The 17,213-nt window shown below is 41.1% G+C and overlaps 1 protein-coding gene across 2 annotated transcripts in view; it reads left to right on the top strand.

Annotated features, from left to right (window-relative positions):
* Nucleotides 1-17,213, top strand: part of PRORP (protein only RNase P catalytic subunit) — a 53,753-nt gene that overhangs the window by 3,209 nt on the left and 33,331 nt on the right. For both annotated transcript variants that reach the window (XM_055793484.1, XM_005243849.4), the window contains exons 3-4: nt 1,139-1,186; nt 6,247-6,379. In XM_055793484.1, the coding sequence (XP_055649459.1) occupies nt 1,139-1,186; nt 6,247-6,379 (181 nt within the window). The remainder of the gene's footprint in view (nt 1-1,138; nt 1,187-6,246; nt 6,380-17,213) is intronic.

Below are 17,213 nucleotides of genomic sequence, written 5' to 3'. Positions count from 1 at the left end.
TAAAGGAAGGGGTTTCAAACATGAAGAAGAAACAAAGTCTGTAATAGGGGAATGAAACTAGGTGATCAGTTAGCTGTTTGGCTTTTATCTGTGAACTTGTAAAAAATGCTGTTTTACTTGTGTTCCAGTTGCTAGTGCTGAAGTGGTATATGCTGGTGTTGAAAATAAATAAGCAATTTACATGGAGTTCCCAAAAAGAAATAGAATCTGATAACTTCTAGCACTGTTTTGCAAAGATGATGCAGATTGGGAGGTAACTTTTCCTGACAAAGGAAACTGATGGTACAGTATGCACAGAAGTGTGCCTTGTGAGTGTAACTGAATAGGTGTTAGTTTAAAAAAAAGATTCTTCTGAAGAGCAGACCAGCACTGACTTGTACTAGTGCATAAAGCCAGATTCAATAGAGATCTGAGTGTGCAACAAAGAATCACGGTATTTTTCTGTTGCCTGTTGTCTTTATAAGAAAAGAACCATTATGTGTCAGCATGAGGGATGCGAAAGGAGGGCAGAAGCAGGATGGTTATTCTAAAGTCCGCAGCCTGTGTGTGCAGCCTATGATAATAAATGCAGTGGCAAAGGGAGAAGTGTCTGCAGTTGCATGTAGGCATAGGTATTCCTATTTTGTAACCTATTCTGGTTTGGATTTTGTGGGTAAAAAGGAATGTTTACTCCAGCACGATGATGGTGATGGTGCTGATAATGATGTGGAGTCAAAAAGTCTCAATGCAGCTCATTTTGATATGAGCATATTTTTCTTAATCTCTCAGGATGACACCTGCATAGAAATCTTGATTCCTGCTTTACCATCTGGTTTGTGAGGTGGTTTATGTATGTAGGACAGCAAGTTAAAAATTGTCAATGCGGCCTCTTTATTTGTATGGTTCTTAATATTTGAGGACAACATAAATTGGGGAGTTGATGGTGTTAGTTCTCTGCATGTTGTTAAATGCTGGTTCTTTATATAATATTTTTGGGCGTTGATAAATTATATATGAATCTTTTTATGCTTTCTTTGCAGGGTAGATAATTGGTCTTTTACTTCTAAATGTTGACCAAAATAGAATAATTCTTAATCTGTTATTCAGGTATTGTTAAATATGAATCTGATGTTTTTATCTTTCCCTCTGTACATACTAGCATACCAGGAGGGAAGTGGAGAGGACACCTGACCAACATTAAAGACAGGTAAATGCAACACTTTATTTAAAAGAATAATCAAGACAGCACCTCACTATCTTGAACTCTTCTTTCATAAATGTAAAAACCAGCTTCCCTTATATAAGAAAATATTTTAATTCTTGAGGATACGAACCTTTGTTGTGAACGTACGATTTCCCAAACTCCAGTTTCCAACTCATTCTTGTGCATTAAACAAGACCCAACATGCAGATTTGGAAAGGAGTTAGGCTAAGCAGGGCCAAGGCAGAAAAACACAGGGAAAAGTGAGCTGCCATTTTACTGTTTAGGAATTAAAGACTTACTTTTTTGCTTGGCTTTATAATACCATTGTTTAACATATTTAACAAAGCAGTTTTGAAGTGTAAATGGATGCCTTCTTGAAAATTGGTACTGTTCACATACTGCAGTTAATTCGTACAGATGGGAGGGTTCTCCCTTCCCACCTGATTTTTAGAGAAGACAAGATAATTCTTATGTTAGATTTTCACAGGGATAACTTGGGTATGTGTTTCTATTACAGCACAGTTTTCTTAATGCCTGTAAATTCCTATATTAAATGTTAATCTATCTGAAACCTGGTTCTTTGTTTTTGTAGCAATTTGGCAACTATAAATGTATTAATTATAAGAAGGTCTCCAATGGATTATTGGGGTTTTTTGTTGGTTTATAAAAATACACCATGATGCATAGTCTGAAGTAAAAGCACAAGTAGAGTCTGTTGCTTTGAAGTCTATGAAAGAACAGCATAAATCACTGCCCTAAGAGTAAGGGTCGTTCACCGTAAAATTGATTATTAATACGTGTGTGTTGTTACTGTACTGTATTATAATTCACCAAATTCTAGACAACTTTTTTTCAGCCTTTAGAGTTTTAAGATTCTAAAGTTGATTGGCTTGGATAAGAGGTAGCTTGTTGTCTCGCTGTCTGTAAACTAAGGACAAAGGCCTTAAGGTATCTCTGAAACTCATGTGGTGTTTGTTACTAGACTCATCTTTGTAGTTGGCATAACTGATGTCTTAAAATGTGAGTCCTGAGTTTAAAAAAATCCAGAACTATGTTTTCCTAAGTGAGTTTGACAATTTATTAGGCTTATTCATAGGTTATTCTAATTTTGTATAAATACTGGCAGTTATATCTCAGATGCTTATATCCAGGATATTTTCTTCTTTATCTAGCACTGAGCTCCTAGCTTCTTTGAGCTGTGATAATTAGAAGCTTGAAACCCCTGCATACAAACCTTGACGTTTGAGGACCATTTTAAATTGAGAGTTACAAAAGCTTTGGATTTCCAAGGTCAGCTATAGAAAGCTGCAGCTCAAGTTTTTGGGCCTATGTTCAAACTACTGTAGCATGTGTGACTTCACGCTTGGTATGTAGGTGCCATGATACTCCAAATCTATCTCAGAAAAGTAGTCCTTCAAAAATGTAGTTAAATTGTCAGGTAGCTGTAAGCACAGCTGTATATCCTGCAGAGGTGAAAGGCTTCTGTGTGGGAATTTCTTTGCATGAAATCCTAAAATGATCAATCAGAAGTTACAAAATTTGCAAGGTAATTTGAAAGGTATGGTTGCAAAAAAGCAGCAATTAGACTTGCCCAGTCTTGCAAGATGATGAGTGTTTCTTTTGCCTGTTTTGCCTCTGGTCCCTTTGGGCATCCACATTGCAATTGCACAAGAAGAAACTGGCTTCAGGAGCTTTGCTTGTTGATAGGTTGGGGTGGGTTGACTTGTTGGGGTGTGGGGAGATTTGTTTTTGTCAAGTAATCGGAAAGTGGTAGTTGCAGAAGGATCTACATTAACTATGGGACAGGTCCTTAAACTTTAGGCTTAATGATTTTGAAATAGTCTTGTGACAGTTCATTAGGCCTTCTCTGTTACCAAACTGTGAAGTTCCTTAATGCAATTAGATATATTTAATGGTAACTTTACAGCTATATGAGCAGTCAGTCTCATTGCTTATATTAATATGTAAGCCAAGCCTGCAGTAGTCACAGTGGCTTGAGCCCCTGGAGCGTATTGTTTGTATGCAGCACTGAATGTCCATTGTTGGAATTCCACGAGTAACTTTTTTGATTTAGTAAATGCACTGTCAGCATTGCAATTAATGCAGTCTTGGCTTTTGGAATGTGCATTAATGTATACTAGAGAATTGGGAGAATTTAACATTTCTGATTGCCATGGTTTTAGAAAATTACAACTTGGCTTTGGCATCTCTAGGATATCTCTGTGGAGACAGCTGGGGAGAATAACTTGTTCCATTTTAATACTTAAAGCTCAAATCCTGTGATTCAGTTCTGAGATTGTGCTTGTGAAAATAAGATATTTGGATGGATTTAGAGAAGAGTGGTTACTCCTTCCGTTCAAACTATGCCCAGCTGGGTCAGTATAGGCTTCTGAACAGAGCAAGACAGAAAGGAAAAATGTGAAACATCAACAACATACCCTGCATGTAAGAGAAGCTTAAGTGGGAGCAAGTGGCAAAAAAGTCATTGTTCGGGAGTCAGGAAGAACTAAAGACCCATTCAGACTAAGTGTCATTTTATTGCCTGTTGGAGAAGCTACTAGATTCTGCTTATTTTCTTGGTACTATGACTGGAGTGTCCAGTCTGGTTATGAAGATACAAGCTGGATCTCATGTCTAATGTTCTTGCAGAAGGGCTTGAGAACAGACAAGACTGACTGTGAATGTCCGTAGTGTATGTTGATGTCCTATTTGACTATTTCTTTTTCCTTATTCATGTAGTTTCTAGGTTTAACCCACAATCAGAGGTGCAAGTCAACAAGTCTACCCATGAAGTCTATGTATATTTGTAGGTCATTGGTTTGTCATTAGAAAGTATCTGCAAAACCTTCAGTTAAGTTTGTAGCAGGGGGAAAAAAAAGAGGTTCGTGTAGTTTGCAATTCAAGCACAGAGATGCAGGTTGTTTTGTCTCAGTCCTCCACTGTTACCCCACCTTGCACACTGGTTCTGTGGTGGGCCCAGAGGTTCATGGTAGTGATGCATGACATACATTTTTGACCTGGGTATGGAATTGTGCATTGTATTGGTTAGGTGTTTAGCTGATAGGGGCTAATGGGAGAGGCAATAAAGAAAGGATGAACAAGTGGGGTATGGAAGTGATGACAGTTCCAGTTGTATTTCCTTCAGATGATGTGTTAGGACAGAGGTTGTGGCTGTGGAACATGAAACAACAGAAAAGGTGAGATACTACAAAAATGTGTTTTTTTCTTTCTCTCAAGATACTGTTCTGGGGGATCATACAAAAATCCAGAGGTGGCCAAGGAAGTTAGTCCTGTCTTGTTTTGCATCCTGAAATTATGCATGTGCTGTGCTAGCAGGCTGTAGGAACAAAAACCCAACTCATAGCAGCTGATGTGGTTCTCACGGTTGTGGTTTGTTTTAATGGCCTTTTCCTGTGCTGGGGAGTTTTTGTAGCACTAAGTTGGTTAGACAAAAAGTTGTGCCTCTTGGCTGGCATGGATCTGTGTGTTCTCTGTAGCATTGCCTCACTTGTGCTGTTCTGGAAGTTTTTTTGGGATCTACTATGACATGTTAGCACTCTTCTTGAGGAAACTTCTAAAGAGTTTGAGGTCTGTTTTTTTCACACCCCCTATTGTTCTATTCTGTAATCTTTTATGATGGATATCCAATCTCTTTTAGTGTTAAAAACATGCAGATTAGTGGAGAGTTCTTGTATGTGTCAGAGACAAAACGACATATGATTTGTAGAACCACAATTCTTATCGTAGCTGCTGGCCCTGCAAGAGGGAAACTAAGAGTACTGAGAAGTGGATGATGTGAAAGATAAATGAAACTGCCCTGGTGCTGCATGAATCGTACAGTCGCTGACACGGCTGTGCATGGTGGAGTGGTGTTTCTGGCTCTGGGAAATGAACACTAAATGATGGCATTGGTTGACTGTAGCTGTAGAGGTTTTTCATCTGCAGCAGTCCACATTCCTAGATCCATGTGAGGATATTTAGCCTGTGCTACAGAGCAGGAACGGAAGTTTCTTAGCAATAAACTAGTGGTTAGTTACCAGGAGTTACCAATATAAAGCCACTGGCTGTTTGGGTGCAGTCAGCCTGATACTGGAAAATCACTGGTGGAACTGGGCATCATACAGGCATGCAGTGCCAGCGTGACTTAGTGTTGCTGTGGGCTTTCAGAGCAAACAGTATTTCTGTTTTAGTCACAATGCACTCAGTCTGTTCACTTTGACCACCTTTGAGAGATCTGAACAGTCTTAGCCTAGAAATAAGGGGAAGTCTAATAGCGAGACAAGTGGCACAAAGGCAGTCTTCCTCATTATTTGCTTTTCCAACCATACAGCAGATTTATGTTACCTTTTCCTTCTTTCTTTCCTTCCTTCTTTTTGGTGAGGTTATTCCTACAGCTATGGCAGGTTTGGTTATTCCTAATCTTGATAAACCAGGCATAAATAATTTAGCTTTTTTAGGAGCAGTTGGTGGCACAATAGTGGAGCATTTTACTGGTGTGTTTTCTTACAACACTTACAGCTAGACCAAGGCTCTATGGTCTGCCTGCTATCTTCAACTAGTATGCCTACAGTTACTGCATATATTCTGGCCAGGGCAGGGCAACTGCATTCACCTTCCTATATTGAGATCTGGGCTGTATATATCCATGGTGAATTTCCTGTGTAGTAGGGAAACTTCCAAATATTAGAGATATGGAAATCTGTGGTAATGTTGAGAATCGAACCCTGATCTCTCAAAGCCTAAATAAATGTTGGTGAATATTTAAATACTTTTTTTTTTTCTTTTTTTCCATGCTCTCATGCAGAGTTTTAGTACTAAATCTTGCAACATCTCTGGAGTTAAATTTTTGATCCTGATCCCACTAAATCATATCAAAATATTTCTAGTGAGTTTAGCAGGTTTTGGATGCATCCCAGAAAAAATACAACCAATTTTCTGATGATTGTACTGTGTTGGAATTCTTGTAAAATATTGTGCTCACACTCAATAAATTAGTAAAATTTAAGGTATTTCTTATTTAGAAGCCTTTATCCTTTTGTTTTCTCCTTTCACTGTTATTACAGTGGACAGTGCCCGGTTTGCAACCATCAGTTGGAGGATAGTAACCTTACTGAAGAGGATTATAATAATCTCAGAGAAAGAATAATAAGGGACGTGATACATGGAACTGACACTTACAGGAAAACAAGCCCACAGGTAGGTCTTGTGCGCTGTCAAGTTCATTGACTAGGAGGGTAATATATAGTTAATGGTCAAGTACTTTGAAAACACCACATACCATTTTTTCTTTCCTTTCAATGTTAGTAGGCCATTAGATACATCAAATGCTTCAGTATCTTTTTCAGTTGTGTTTATAAAATGGGTTTAAATCTTGACCTCTTTCACATTGTCTTTGTTCTTATATTTTCAGACAGCTTTAATGGATACTGAAATAATTAAAATGCATGTGTGTTTTTTTTATATTAAAAATTTTAAAAGGTATGGAAATCTTTAGATCCTTAAAAAGCTAAATTTTAAGTATGGAATAAACCCCCAGTAACTAGAACAAAATAAGACATCTAGTGTTTTGAGCTTGCAAAAAAGAGAAGTCCTGGTATTTCTTAAATTCAGTATCATATCTGAAACTTGCATTCATATTCTGAATATTTGATTTTTTCAGTTGGGCAGCTGTTTGCCAGAATCAGTAAAGAACCAATTACCCTTTTGTTCAGTCAGCTTTCACAACCAACCAATCAGCCAACTAACTCTCACTTTTAAAGTTATGCTTTCGTATTTATAATTGGAGTATACGTCAGGAGTATCAAACTTTTCAAAGGTCAATGGAAACGTAGGGCGCAATCCCCAGGCACTATATGTCACAGTTCTGTTTCTTGCTCGCTTTGCGGAGAGATTAGGGGTTCAGCAGTAGTGATGCAGCTGGAAGCTGAGCTCCGCTAGATGGTGCCCACACCACGTCTCAGGGTGGTTTTGCTTTTCTCTTAGCAGCTTAGGTGTCACTCTGCTGCAGCTGATTTGCCTCAGTTCTGCGCCAGTTCAGCAAATAAGGAAGAGGACGCTGGGTTTAATTCTTCAGGCTTTCTGCAGGCAGACATTGTGCGTGTGTAACAGTTACAGAAACCTGAAACAGCTCACGTTGGGGTGCTTCTAGTACCTGCAGCCTATTGTTTAGACATCTAATTTCCACACAGATTTTCTCCTCAGTTCAGGACTTTTGGCTGATCTAGCTGTAATTCGTACAGAGGAATAAAATTATCCTTAAAAATGTAGCAATAAGTTTAAGTATTTAATGGGTGCTGGTGTTCTATAATATTGTAAGGTAAATAAAAGGATGTGTTTTATTACACAGTGTACAACTACCTCTATCTGTTCTCTGAAAGCCTTTGTGAAAATTATGGTTGAGGTTGGTTTATTAAAGGAAGCAAACCAAGAAAACTTTATAATTCCTTAACTGGTTAACTGTATAGTCTGTGAACTTTCATTTCTATTCCCTGTAGTGACTGTTGGCTTGAAAATGTCAAATTTGCCAAGTACACAGGGCTAGATTAGCAGTAGCAGTTGAAGGCAGGTAGATTTAGGAAGGGAGTTCTGGGTAACAGGACGTTCATGCCCAAGCTGAGCAGCTGTGCAAGTGATGTTACTCCTGTTTGAGAACCTGATTGATCAAATGAATGCGATCTAATGAAACAAAGACTCAGTACATTATTTGAAATTTTGATGTCAGTAGATTTTGTTAGTCCATGTGATAGCTGAAATTCCGTCATGTACAGCTCTGGTGCCGCCCACTTGCTAGTTTCAGGATGACCTCGTTCCAGTTTTTATCAGGAGGCAGTCACTGAGAGGCTGAATGGAGATGAACTTGGTGTGTTTACGCTTGGCCATACAGCTTAAAATCTGCTCCCTCAGTGAATTTTGAGCATGGATGTGGGGGTAGAGGCAAAACAGTGTCGTGATGTGTCAGAGGTTTCCAGAAATAAATTTGGGACTTTTTAGTCGCTTTGTGCTGTGAAAGCAGACATGTGGTGATGAAAATATGCTGTCCATTTTGGGTATGCCAGGCTGTGTGAATTCTCCTGCAGTGAGGGTTTTCCAGAGGGGAAACTAGGTGATGAGGCTGAAAATAGGATGTAAGCAAGTGTATCTGAGCAGGGGAGTTTCCATTTTCCAGTCAGTCACTTTTCTGTAGTAGCCGCAATTCAAATAGAAAACATTTTAGTTTTCTATTCCTTCTTCTCTCCTAACTAGTTTTCTTTAGTGCATCTGTGTTTCTTGCAATGAAATGATTATTCAGGGAAGCAGTTTGAGTTGTTTTGAGCTCTAAACATTCTTTTTTCCAGCAGTGTTTCAACTTGAGTATGTAATGCATTTGGAATCTTTTTTTTCTTTCTTTTTTTCTTCCTCCATTTAGGAATAGTCTTTTGTCTTACATTTGCAACAGACACCATCGTTGCTCTATTTTTTATTTTTCTCACTTACAAATAAATGTGATCAGTGTAGAAAAATAGGAGCAAAGATTTGGGTTTGAGGATTCCTCAAAAGTAGTTGGTTGTGCTATGATGAAAAAAAATCTTTTTTGTAATTAGTTTTAGGAAAGAAAATCAAACAACTTAAGTTTGTACGTCAGAGTGAACACTATTTACAAATACATTGAAAAGATGGTTTGCATGAACTATAAACCTGATTATCTGTGATAAGGAAATACCTGTTATACATTAAGAATAAACATCGATTCAGATCTTTTATGCATAACTACTGAAAGGCCTGTTAGAATGTCGTATGACGATCTAATATAGCAAGCTGCAACATTGCAGACTGCTGTAGAAAGAAAACAATTGTAACAAGACTGTCACCTTTTGTACTGATGCCTGTATGATGTTTTCGGTGGGATGCCTGTTTACTCTGACCAGCATTCAGTTGGGAGCTATGCTACTGAGCCTGAGTCGATATAATTTGTATGCTGAAAGGCAGAATCAACTTGCTGTGGTGACTTCTGTGTTGCAGCTGCTCCCAGGCATTTCTCTCAGATAAGCAAATGCAGTAATTTCATGCCTTTCATGGCTACTTCATACCCTGATAAACCTGAAAGGACTGTGCAGGGGGAAGGAGGCACATAGGAGATACGTATGTGCTGTCAAGAAGGCAGGAAGACATGGGTTTGTGGGCACGTAAAGTCCCCACACTAGATGTGAAGGGATTTTACATATTCCTCTAGAATATAGGAGGCTGAAGGGGGAAGAGGAAGTTACCCATTCATCTCAGTGTTATTTTTGTAACTGAATGAGGTTGTGCTGTTTCAAGGAGCCTTGAAAATAAAGCACTCTCCCTTACTTTTAGATTGGTGCCTTTTCTTTTCTATAAAGCTTTGGGTTTTCTTCCACATGTCCATGTTTCCCGACTCTATGATTTGCCCTAAAGCCCTATGGGGTATATGTCATTCCTGTTCTGGAGTAGTTTATTACTTTCAAAAACCCTGTGTACTCCAAACTCTAACAAGACTGTGTCTGACACAGTCTGCCCCACCCCTATCTGTCAGAGCCTTCACTCCCAACTTGCAGTTTGATCTCATTTTTCTACTTGCTTTGTTGACTCTCATCTTGTGGTCAAAGTCAGCTAAATTGCCTGCACTTGAGTGGTTTCCAAGGTGAGCTACCCTTACCTGCCCTGAGATGCCTGGATGATTGTGGCTGTCCATCATGCACCTGGATGTCATGGCTTCTTTGCCAGAGCTGAAAGAGAAAGCTGGTTAATGCTGTGAGGCCTGCTATGTCTCCTGAGAAGGCAGGGGCTGAAGAGGAGAAAACCCCTTCCCAGCTATCGGCTGATACTGTGTGCATGGTGTGTGCCACAGCCCAGGCTGTGTGTGCTGTTTAGCTCCTCGGTCTCTATTCCCTTATATATTAGCTCCTCCATGGCACTGCCAGGGAGCAAAGAACATTGAGGGAGGAAATGTGGAAGGAAGGAGAAGGCTGGATGGAATTTCTCCTGTGGAGCACAGATATGTGCCACGTTGCAGCAAAGGGATCAGATTCCCAGTAAAGTGTCCTCTGTTGTAGGAGTGCAAAAATCTGGCATGTTGCTGAATGCTGCAAAGCCCCTTGTACTGGGATGGGGGCTATTTTAAGCAGGAATAATTCCTGTGGTTTCTTCTTAGGTGGGAGTGTCTGAAAGTTGTGTTGTCTGTTCTGTGGTAGGGTAGGTCACTTTGCTAGGCTTGGTTTAAAATGACAGCACTTGGATTCAGAGCTAGCTTCTGCAAGAACTGTGCTGGCAAGACGGAAAAACCTTTCTGGTGCCAGTGTGGGTTGAAAGCTTTCTGTTAGGGGTGGTGAGCGGTAGTTAGAGTTAGGATTAGGGCTAAACCTAAGCTTCAAGATTGTAGAGATTTCTGAGCTTGCTCCCCACCCTCTAGCTCCCACCCCACACTTTTTTTTTTTTTTTTTTTGTCCCCCTTCTTTCCTTACTCTCCTTTAGGAGGACCACGAGTAGGATGAATGCTGAGGCTGGTTTAGGTGAGCAAGTTATGACTAATATTTGGATGGGTGTGAGTTACTGGTTTGTAGGTAGGCTGGGGTTTCAGGATGGCAAGGATGGAAGAACCTGTTATTGCTGAATTTAGAAAGTCCTGAAAGCGTGGTGTTTGGGGATTAGTGTTTTGGACAGCAGGTGCTCCAAAGAACTTGTGGGAGTCTTACAAGTCCATTAAGACTGAGTGAGAGCTAATGCCAGTGGAGATGAAGGGCTTATTGGCAGCCTTTTGGTGTTGGGCTATGGTTAAGACTAGGGTAAGAACTGATATTTGGGAGTTAAAATACTTGAAGCACTCACTTAATACAGCTGTGGTTAGGCGAGACCATTAAATTAGAGGTGGCATTGGTAAGGACAAATGTGTTATCTAGTCTGCAACAACAATGATCAAAAAACTTGTTTATAGCTGTTGTTTGACTATAGAGTAGCCGCTGCTGAACAGTTTAATTCTATTGGGTTTGCAGAATAGTAGATTCATGACTAAGTCCGTTGTTGCCTTGTGGCAAATTTTTAGTTATGGGAAGGATAATTAGCTTGTAGGTGAGGATAGGGTTAGCATTGCAATTAGAATTAAATACACTGATATCAAGCTTGAAGACTTCTGAATCATGAAGATGTATGGTCATAAGTCTAGGGAAGCCTACAAAGATGAGACAACATTTGCAGATAGTGTTGAACAGCTTTTCCCCCTCCAGATCTCTGCTAAATATGGGCCACTGGACTCAGGATAGGGTTAATATTCAGTAGGGCAGAATCCTACATTGCCTTAAAAAACAGGTTTGCTGCTAGATCTTGTAACATCCAGAAGGACAGAGGAGAGCTGGTCTGAGTGGGGCTCAGGATTAGCTGTGGTTTGATTCAGTAGCACTGGTTTGACTAGACCTAGAGTTAGTTTTGGGGTTATAGAGAACACTAGCCTTAGAGCTTGATCCACTGCTCAGTCTTGTGGGTCAAGTAAGCATAGAAAAAAGACACGTAATGATTTATGATGGATGTTGAGACAATTGCAGTAGCAGAGTGCTCAGAGTCTGAGAGCACTGCAGCCCAAACTGCAGCCTTTTTCCTGCTTATTTCTGTCCTTCTGTCTCCATTTAATTCAGGGTGGATGTTAACACTTCTCTTGTGATATGATTTGCTAGAGAGGAGGGAACTTTTGGGAGGAAGGAAAAGGAGGGGAAGAGGGGAGACCGAACTGGAAATGGGTGGTGAGAAACAAAGGCAGTTGGAATTTCTCTAAGGGTTCTCTTGCATCTTCCCTTACCCCAGAGGCTCCTGATAATGGAAGCAAACAAGCACAGAAAGTCTTTTGGCAGGAGGATAAAAGACTTAGCTGCTTCCTCAGCAGCAAGAATTAGATCTAGATGAAAACATTATAAATTCAGTGTGTATTTCTTTCCCTCAATTACCTCAGTGTTAGAGAATCTTTCTTGGAGCTCAGTCAGATCTTTTGGGGTGGTCCACGCTCCTTTCTTGATTCATATAGCAAGAAATGAGTTGTGATTTTGTTCAGGTCACTTGGTCTCCTTTGCCATCAAATGGTTGTGCAGTAAAATCAGGCCACTGTGCAACACAAGAATATTCCTTTCTTCCAATCCACTGTCTAAACCTGTTTTATTGTCACAGAATCACAGAATGGTCAGGGCTGGAGGGCACCTCTGAAGATCATCTAGTCCAACCCCCTGCTAAAGCAGGTTCACCGAGAGCAGGTTGCACAGAGATGTGTCCAGGTGGGTTTTGAATGTCCCCAGAGAAGGAGACCCCACAGCCTCTCTGGGCAGCCTGTCCCGGGGCACAGTCACCCTCAGAGAAGTTTTTCCTCATATTCAGATGGAGCCTCCTGAGTTGCAGTTTGTGCCCGTTGCCCCTTGTCCATCACTGGGCACCACTGAAACCAGCCTGGCTCCATCCTCTTGGCCCTCGCCCTTAAGATATTGGTAGGCAGTGACAAGATCCCCTCTCCATCTTCTCCAGGCTGAACAGGCCCAGCTCTCCCAGCCTTTCCTCATCAGGGAGATGCTCCAGTCCCCTCAGCATCTCTGTAGCCTCTGCTGGACCCTCTCCAGTAGTTCCCTGTCCCTGTAGAACTGGGGAGCCCAGCACTGGGCCCAGCACTCCAGATGCACCTCCCCAGGGCAGAGCAGAGGGGCAGGATCACCTCCCTCGACCTGCTGGCCACAGTCCTCCTAATGCCCCCCAGGGACCCGTTGGCCTCCTTGGCCACCAGGCCACACTGCTGGCTGGTGGGCAACTTGCTGCCCACCAGAGCTCCCAGGTGCTTCCCCGCAGAGCTGCCCCCCAGCAGGTCCCCCCCAGCCCGTACTGGTGCACGGGGCTGTCCCTCCCCAGGGGCAGGACCCTGCACTGGCCTCTGCTGAACTCCATCAGGTCCCTCTCCGCCCAGCTCTCCAGCCTGCCCAGGTCTTGCTGAATGGCAGCGCAGCCTCTGGGGTACCAGCCGCTCCTCCCAGTTCTGTATCATCAGCAAACTGGCTGAGGGCACCTTCTGCCCCTTCATCCAGGCCCCTGGTGAGTGAGTTGGGCAAGACTGGACCCAGCACTGACCCCTGGGGAAGCCACTAGCTACAGGCCTCCAGCTGCACTCTGCACCATTGACTGCAGCCCTCTGAGCTCTGCCATTCAGCCAGTTCTCAATCCACCTCACTGTCCACCCATCTAACCCACAGTTCTCGAGCTTATGTATGAGGATATTGTGGGAGGCACTGTCAAAAGCTTTGCTGAGGTCAAGGTAGACAACATCCACTGCCCTTCCCTGATCTTCCCAGCCAGTCATACAATCACAGAAGGCTATTTGGTTGGTCAGATGTGGTTTCCCCTTGGTGGATCGATGGTGGCTACTGATAACCTTTTCTTCCACATGTTTGGAGATGACCTCTAGGATCATTACGTTTCCATGGATGGAGGTGAAGCTGACCAGCCTGTAGTTTCCTGGGCTCTCTTTCTTGCCCTTTTTGAAGACTGGAATGCCAACAGCTTTCCTCCAGTTCTCAGGTACCTCTCTTGTCCTCCATGACATCTCAAAGATGATGGAGAGTGGCTTAGCAATAACATCTGCCACCTCCCTCACCACTCGGCAGTGCATCCCATCAGGGTCTATGGATTTATGGTGTCTGGTTTGCTTAGGTGATTTCTAACCTGATCCTTCTTGACCAAGGGAAAATATTCCTTTCTCCAGACTTCCTCTTTTGCCTCCAGGGTTTGAGAAACCTGAGGACTGGCCTTGGCAGTAAAGCCTGAAGCAAAGAAGGCATTCAGTAACTCCCCCTTCTCTGTGTCCTTTGTTACCAGGGCACTCACCTCATTCAGCAGCAGGCCTGCATTTTCCCTAGTCATCATTTCCTTACTGATGTACTTGAAGAAGCCCTTCATACAGTCCTTGACCTGCCTTGCCAGATTTAATTCCAAACAGGCCTCAGCCTTCCTCGTCACCTCCCTGCACATTCTGACAATGTCCCTATATTCCTCCCAAGTGATCTGTTCCTTCTTCCACATTCTGTAAAATTCTTCTGTTTGACTTTTTGCCAAGAGCTCCTTGCAGTCCTCCACGGTCTTTTTTAAACTATATTTTGTCAGTTCTGTGTTTGGAAACTCGCCTAACATGATACAGTCTTTATATTCCAGTTAGTGCAATCAAGTAAGAAAAATCTGGTTCTAATCTTAATTTTATTTGAACACCAGTTGCTTTGTTTAAAAACAGTTACTAACCTTGTTTCCACTGTATATCATCTGAAGATCTTCCTAAGCAAAATACGAATGTGGTTTGTTGATGCAGTGATTTTTCTTCGATCTGCATCTTCCTTACATTAGCTAGAATATATAAAGAAATAAAAGAAATTGAAGGATTTCGCTGAGGTTTAAGAATGGCATATCTCGATACTTTTTTCCTGTTCATTAGCTGATCACAGAGGCAGACAAGACCATAAACATGAAGTCAGAACAGTAACTTTTAACTAAAGAATAAAACTAATCTGAGTTATCCAAGTAGCTAATTTTTAAGGAGATTATTTTATCAGGAACCTCTTGGACACATAGTCCTTTACTTGCAGCTCATGCATTCCACTAAATAGGATCTTGAGACGTGTTTACATAATGCAGACTGTGTATACTGCCATCCTTTTTTTAAGTGTTCGCTGTCTCTGAATACTGCTAAGTTCTGTGATAATGCTTCTAAAGTAAAAGTAATGTGAGCACATGTTGATTTAAGACACTTTGAAATGTTACCTTATGGAATTTAAGCATTATTGAGTGGTCCTTTACCATTTGTTCCTTTGGTCCATTATCAAAGCTCCTTGTAAGTTGAGGAGCTGGTCTCCGGCTGTGGTCAAACAGGTTCTTCTTTTGCTGCAGAGGCCTGTGTGGAATTGTCTAATATAGGGCTTCATTATGATTTGTGATAATTAGAATAGCTTAACAAGTTATAATAATTTCATGTTATCTATCCAGTGCCTTATTTCTTAGGATCATTTAAGTTGATACAGTTTCTCCAGAAATCTGTAAAATATAAGTGCGCTTTCTTCCTATACTATACATTGTTTCATCTTTCTGATGCTCAGTTTAATTTGGTTTTGTATTAGTCACTGGTTTAGCTTCTTCTGTGCCATCTCCTTTCCTAAATATCTGTAAAATATTTCATATATCTGAGAATTAGTACAGAACTTTGAAAGATGCTGTGAATTTTTTAGTATGACCATTTGTTTTCTTCTTTTCTGCCTTTTTTTGCTTATACAGTGTTTTAGTAGCTTGTTATGAAGTCTTGTGTTAGGTTTTTCTGAAAATCTAATTAATGTCATCTGGTTCTATTTTACCTACTTTTTCATTGACACAAGAAGATAATTTTTAGAGATGCTCTTCTGCAAAAGGTGCGCATTAAATGCTACCAGATCGTATTATTCCAGAGGGTTTGCACAATTTTTAGTGTTCATTTCAACCGTATTAGTGTACAGATGCTGGATGCATAGATTTATAATTTTCTGAAATGTTTCTAGAAATATTAAAATAGGGCAAAACATGTAATGCCATTCAGTCCCCCAGAACAGTTGCTGTTTCTCTTGAAATTGCAAGTATTAGTTAACATAAGCATTTGGTGGCAGTGTGGTGTTTAAGCTAGCATAACTAGCCTCAGCATCCTGCCAGCTGTTCGTTCCTGCCCGCTTTGGCCCCTGCAAGTGTGCCAGGAAACAAGTGAGCACAGCCCATGGTAAGCGGGGCACAAACCTAGCTGACAAAATAATGTTTTGTTTACTTGTGGGTGTTTTTTTCAGCCAAATCAGTTCCTTGTTCAGATTTGCTTCAAACATCTGTACCAGCATAGCAGAGAAAGAAGCATGGAGGTATATCTGGCTGTCTGGTAATAGTGTTGCATTTTTCCACATGGATGTTATGGACTGTCTTGAGTGCTAGTCTGCCTCACTTGGGACACTGTCTTTTCTACAAAGTTTGTGATGCATTGCTTTTGTGTTATTCCACTGTCTTTCTATAATGCCCGTTAACATTGTATTTAAGCACTCAAGTCAGTCTTTTCCTGGTTTAGCATTCTCTTAGGTGGTTTGCCCTAAGATGAAAAAAAAGCACTGTGTAATCAAAATGTTTCTGCCTTTGCAAGGTTTTTGTTTGTTTGTTTTAAAAGAAAGCTTGGTATGGTCCATTTCTATACTCTTGTACTTACAGTGGCAACCTCGCAAAGATGAGGGCAGCAGCACGAACTGGTTGTTCTTCCCTCCATGTTAAATGTGCTGCCTGAATTGTTGAGGTCCAAGTTTTGCATTGCCCTTGTGACTGACCTTCTGCTGTCTGATGTAAGAAGGCAGGAACAAGTCCTGCAACAACACTGCCTGGTGTTGACAGAGGTTTAAGAACAGGCAACACAGAGCACATCTCAGCCAGGTTGTCAGTGTGCCTGCAACTACCTTCCTGTTTGTGATGGTATCTCTGAAAGCTACAGACGCAGGAGTTTGTGACTCCTGGGTTATTTGTTAACTCCAGAAGCATTTAACAGAGCAAACAATTTGTGTGCAATCCAGAGTACAAAGTGTTACCATACAGATACTGAGAAAAGCCTTCTTGCTTATAAGGGTTTGAAGGGGATTTCCAAGCTTTGAAACTGTGGGGGAAATATTCAAACCCTTTAGGCATAGCAACAAACAGATTCAAGAGTGCTCCAGCAAGGCGCCTTAAAAAAAGTTGGCTGGATTTCAGTTTGACAGCTGAATTTTATTTCTCACACTCTGTGCTCATTCCTGTGTTTTTCTTTGGTACCAAGAAACATTGCTGAAAACAAAGCAACCCCCATCACTTCGTATTTTATGAATCTATTAAAAAGTGAATGTTTTCACTTCTCTAAAAGCTGCTTTTATGGTGTTGAAAAACACCAGGTTTGATAATAAGGGTAGTTGCATAATACTTAAGTGCAGTATAATATTGTCTTAATTAGAATTTGCTCTTTCCTTGCACTTGAGTGTGTTGTCATTTAATGTGGAGAGGGGAAGCACTG

This window comes from Falco peregrinus, chromosome 1 (genome assembly GCF_023634155.1).
Source record: "Falco peregrinus isolate bFalPer1 chromosome 1, bFalPer1.pri, whole genome shotgun sequence".
NCBI classification, from domain to species: Eukaryota; Metazoa; Chordata; class Aves; order Falconiformes; family Falconidae; genus Falco; species Falco peregrinus.
Note: the sequence above shows the minus strand (reverse complement) of the source record. Positions and strands in the feature narration are given on the sequence as shown.